Genomic DNA, 6,000 nt, shown 5'->3' on the forward strand with positions numbered 1-6,000 from the left:
TTTGCGCAATTTATCGCTTCTACAACCAATTGTAGAGGAAGCAATGTTAATAATATTAATATCATATCCTGAAAACGAAATTTCAATATGTTTATATCATTAAGACTTTTTCTGGCTAATTGTTTCTATTGATCGTTCGTTTAATTTTTTGTTAACATTTAATAAATTATTCAAGATAATAGATTAACATTATTTACACAGAAATTATAAAAATACGCTCAATTCGTACAAATTATTGTTAGAGGTTGTTGTCTAATAGATAAACACTGCATAGGTTAAAACGATTCAAACTGCTAGATTTGCAATTTAATTAGATATTAAGATAACATCTAGAACAACACTTCAGAAACTAAAGTGTAGTAGAACGCAGACGTGTATTTGCATATCAACATCGTTCAAATGAGATGAACCAACTACTATTCCTTTCAAACTCATTATGGATGATTATATAATATGTGAAAAGCATTTTTGGTCATTTAAATATATTAGGGTTTGTTTATTTTATTTATAATTAAAATTGCTAATTATATACTCCCTCTGTTTCAAAATAATTGTGCAATTTTAGTTATTTTAATGGATTATTGAATTAATTAAATTAAATGTATGAGTACTTATTTATCTAAATTAGGCATGAAAAAAGTGACTAGTAGTCGCCTGACGTTTGAGATTTGTCATAATAGTTATTGTATTGAACAAGTAAATTTTGTAATAATTGTTTGGTTTTTTACCCGCTGACAATTTGTTTAAAGTAAATTATTACGGTCATCATTGCAAAAACTACCCTAATTTGAACAGTTACAGAGAAATAAATTCCGGCGATAAAAGAAAAATGGCTTATTGGTAGTAGAACCATGCCAATCAAAATTCAGCAAGATAATGCTAAACTACATTGCAGGGTTTAAGATGACGAAGTTGTTCGCGCTGGTACTGAAAGTGGGTGGAACATAAAAATGATTTGTCAACCACCAAACAACCCCGAGCCATTGAATCATTACAACACAAATAGTCCCCGTCCAGTATTGATGAACTCATTGCGTCCGTGTATAAAGCATGGGACGAAATAACCGCTGAAAAACTAGACAATATTTTCACTATATTGCAGAATTGTATGGAATTGATCATGCTTCGTAAAGGAGGCAACGATTACAAGCTTCCTCACACCTCAACTTGACCGTTTATAGTTTATTTGTTAAATGTTACTCATAAGTGTTAATTTTCAAATGTTTTCCATTTTATGTTATAGTTTAATTGTGAAAATACACATTATATATCGCTTTGTAGTATGGAGTATATAATTTTAAAGTTGATAAATTTAATGTTATTATTACTATAAATAATGTTTATTGTCGATATAAATGTATTACAACAGCGTTCTACAACCTTTTTACTCCTGCGGAGCATCAAAAATAAGGAAAAATATTTCGCGGACAGGTTGGACGGTAAATAATTTAATGTTAAACAATTTTTTTTTAATAATAATGTTAATTGCAGAAATTTCTAACATACCGCGAACCACAGGTTGGTGAACACTGTGTCCGAGACCAGAGAGTATCTCATTATTTTGATTAATTAATTATATCAACAAATATGTTATATAACATAAGTTTATTTACGGTTGAAATTTACTGAAAAGGATGTAATTATGAAACTAATATAAAGTACAGTACTGCAATATTTATTTTAGAAGGCAAATTAAATTATAATTTAATTTAATTTACAAACAAAAAATAGCCGTCGGGAAATCATACATGTGTCCGTGGAGCAAGGCGCAGGTCGTTTTTGACAACTGGTCGATTTGATTGTGAGTGACCTTGATAAGATATGTTTCTCAAGACACGTCTGTGTTTACTTACATTCAGGAGAAGAAAACGTATTATGCAAAACGCGTCCCTTCGCGTATCTCAAAACAATTTCATATGTGTTCAAAGAAAAGGTTGAAATCAAATTTTCAACATTACAAAATATGCCTTATTGGATAATTTAAATTTGCTCAAATTGTAAAAAGATATACCAAAATTACAAGATGTTCAAAGTAGTACCTAATAATATTTGGTAAATCACATATTGTATTTTAATCATATATTTTTTTAATATATTTATTAATAATTCTAACAAACTTTCTACTTTAAGTGAAAAATTATTAAAAAGTGATAAAATTATATATTTATTGCTAAGCATACATCCATAGATATATGACTATGATATCCTTCAGGCGTATTTTTAATTAAATGTGCGATTAACGTGCATATTTCTTTAAGTGTAATAGTTGTGTTATAATTATTGGATAAATATTTACCAATAATTAATAATATACACAAAATAAATAATTATTTTAGTTTTAATTATTATTTAGGTGCATGATCAATTACCAACTACAAATATATATATAAATTATAAAAATAATGTCATTGATGTATTTAACTTTTATAATTCATCAAAAAAACATAACACTCATTTAATTTAAAATAAATATCTTGAAAAATAATTTAAAAGAACATCAATAAACATACCTTTCCATTCATGTGGCGATTGGAGAGTGAAGACCGCAACGAACTCATCTTTGATTTATGTTCTTTCAAAATTAATTTCGACTTTCTTAAACACTAGTTTAATTATTTTATTTTAAATATATATATTTTTTTTATTATTATCGATTAAATCACACCGAGAGAGAATTTATCTTACAAAGTTTATTTTTAAAATATATATAAATATCGAAAACATTTATCCTTTATTTATGTACAAGAATTCTACCATATAACCATTTGTTTAGTTAAACAAACATCAAAGGTACGCTTTAATTATTATGTATTTATTGTACAGTAATTATTATTATTATCAAAGTGCACGATTTATCGACTGCCTAATTATCTTACTAATAATTTAAACGACTGCGACGATGTTGCAGCAAACGATGAATAAATTCGTCTAGAATTTTGATATGCCTAACATGAAACGAATACTTGAAAAATTATCACAATTAGAATTTAGGTACAATCACGAGTTAAATTACCGAAGATATGACATATACTTTAATTAGTTTTATTTTTACTTATCAAGAGTGAATTTCATGTCGATGTACGAAACCACTTGCTCGAATAACCTCTTTTTCTATAGATAGTTTCTTTTTAATATTTTTTTCTTTGCTTTCGATGAAGTTTTATGTTATTATTTTTTAAATTTATTATTAGATTTAGTAAATATAGCCGACTATTTAAAGATTTTTTTTTGTATTTGGAAGCACGGTGTTTATAATATTATTATTATTATATTTCTTGTTATTAAATAGATTTCATCACTGAACTGATTGCTTATTTATTGAGTTTTCTCTATTTAACGGATGTTTCATATAGAAGAGATATAACAATTATTATATTCTTTTGATTAATTGGTGTCTTTTTACATTTGGAAGATCGTAAAGCGGCCAACGAGGGACGCAGGTCCGGGGAAGACTGCAGTACTATGCCCGGAATATCGATCAAAACGGGGGGCAGTTCGCGCCAACAGACGCGCACGCTCACACTCACAGGTGCTGCCAGACCCCCTTTTAGGGGGGATACCATCAACACACATATATATATATATATTTGTTATCTTCATCAACTCCATTCTGCATATTATTTAAATAAATCTCGAACCTCTGAAACGTGAATTTCCGTATCAGGACACGCGACCGCTCATAGATCAGGTATAAGCCTAAGGTAGAAATACCTGGTAAAAATTACCCAGATAAAATTAACACAAATCAAACAGGTTGCACGGCAAATTCGCGAAACGCAAACAATGTTTATGCAGTCTTGTGCAATCGAGAAAGAAAAAATAAATGAATACAGAAACATAATGTTGCGTTCGTGACACATGCAAATCTAATCTCATAAGCTTATTACTGCAGTTTCAGCTGCACAAACTGTTTGCAAAGAACTGACATGTTAGCCAAAGGAATAGACCAACACTGCACGAAAAGGAAACACTTCAAACCATTAACATATATCAAAGGTGACCTGGCATGGAATCAAAAGTAAATGAAACAGTCGGGTCAAAATATTCTAATAAATGTACGGACGTAAGTGCAAGTTGAATTATGAATTAATGTCACGGTTACGTTCGACCGTTTTGCAACAGCGTTAAGTAAATCGTGCCAACGTATTTAAGATCTAATAGAGTGCCACTCTAAAATAAAGATCTGCCAGAGTAAACAGTCCCAAATCCACATACACATTACTAGCATTATAATAGATTAGTTGTACGAAAAACCTATTACATGTATAGTTAGAAAATTATGCAGTAATTATTTATGTAATGATCTTATTATTTATTTATTTACTAATCGTTTAGCCCTAATTTAGTCCAAATGTCTAAAGATCGAAGTCATAAATTATAAAATTAATACATTATTAAAGTATTTAACCAAGTTGGTCAATATATAATTAATACTCATAATTATATTTGTTAGATTTACTTGGATCTTTTAAAAAAAGTTAAATTAGTGAGGAAAAAATAAATAATTAATTAAAGTAAAACCTTTTTTGTGGGGTAGATAGAGAACGCATAAAAGAAATCGAAATTTTGATAAATTCTTACATATTACAAATAACTTTGTATAATAATTATAGAAAATACTTAAAAAATACGTCAAAGATTTACGAATCCAAACAAAATAAAAAATTAAATTACACATGGAAACATTTTAAAAACTTATAATTTCTCAATATACATATGGAGAAATTCTCAAAATGCACATACAGAATTCACTACTACTCGTGTTCATCCAAAACGCATCACAATAACATTGATGAATTTGTTCAATATCGACTCACAGAATCGTTTAAGCAGGCAGTACATATGCATACTGATAGAAAACATTACAATTGGCAACTGTTCTGAATAGTACATATTCCAATATTTTATTTTCATAACCTCAAGATTTGTTACATCGCGACTTCAAAGTCGTTTTGTAGATTTTTTGCATTTTCTGTGAAACTTTTTTTTATAAATTTATTATTTACAAACTAAAACATGCTACAATGATTCATTAGTTTTGAAAATATAACAATGTGCGGAATAGTTTCCCATTGGAAACCTTCCAAATTTCAAAATATAATATAAATAAATATTAATTTTAACAATAATAATAAAAAACTAAAAACGTTCTTCAAATTTTAAAATCTATAAGCGAGATCAAGTGTGTTATGCAGTTTTAGTCTATGGGGGTTTTTCTGTGAAACTAGAAACATAATTTTAAAAAATATCTGAGAATATAAAAATATTTCATTTCAATCGAAGATCTCGTTCCAATAGAACAAATGTTTAAATGGATTATCAATATATGTCATAATAATATACAATTTAATTTTTTTTTGTTTAAAAAAGAAATAAACTTAAAAACAGTAAAAAACTAATTAATTATATTAATTTTAAATAAATATTGAATATAGTTATTTTTTTCAAAAAGTGGCTGAAAGCATATTAATACAATAGAAAGTTTTTCTACTATAAACAAAAACAAATGTTGTTTCGTCTGAAATTACTTTTATAGAGTTCCTTCATGAACGTAATAACTGTTAAGCACTCATTTTACGAGTAACTCCATCCGTTCGTGCTCACAAAATGTATATCTTGTTTCCTTTTATGTGCGATACCTGAAATCCGTTCAGATCCTGTTCTTAACATGATGTCGGTAGGTACAGCGGAAATTAATCATTATCCACACACCATTTTTTGAGAATCAAAATAAATAAGTAAAAATGTTATTTTATTTTCAGATAAATATGTCGCAAGTAGAAATTTCAGATGTTATTGGTATGAAGAGGCACATGGTACAATTATGTCTTATGATACTTGTATGAGGATCAAATGTATAAGTCTATAAATAAAGTCGTTGCAGTTGTGGAAGAGTTCCTTTTCCTTATTCGTATCCCCATGAGAAAAAATAATAATAAGAGGCGACCCTTTATCCGTCTTACACAAGCAATCCCTTCTCTCAAAGTTAACGAGGCCAAA

The 6,000-nt window shown here is 28.2% G+C and overlaps 1 protein-coding gene across 3 annotated transcripts in view; it reads right to left on the reverse strand.

Moving 5' to 3' along the window:
- The window catches only part of LOC108565756 (alpha-catulin), a 36,220-nt gene that overhangs the window by 22,115 nt on the left and 8,105 nt on the right, over positions 1-6,000 (reverse strand). The window contains exon 1 of one of the 3 annotated variants that reach the window (XM_017925358.1): positions 2,511-2,675. The exons of the other annotated variants lie outside the window; for them this stretch is intronic. Within the exon in view, the coding sequence (XP_017780847.1) occupies positions 2,511-2,558 (48 nt within the window). The 5' untranslated portion in view covers positions 2,559-2,675. Of the gene's footprint in view, positions 1-2,510; positions 2,676-6,000 lie in introns of those variants that run through there. 3 annotated transcript variants of the gene reach the window in all.

The sequence above is a fragment of the Nicrophorus vespilloides genome, unplaced genomic scaffold (genome assembly GCF_001412225.1).
Source record: "Nicrophorus vespilloides isolate i.1.1-1 unplaced genomic scaffold, Nicve_v1.0, whole genome shotgun sequence".
Lineage (NCBI taxonomy): Eukaryota > Metazoa > Arthropoda > Insecta > Coleoptera > Silphidae > Nicrophorus > Nicrophorus vespilloides.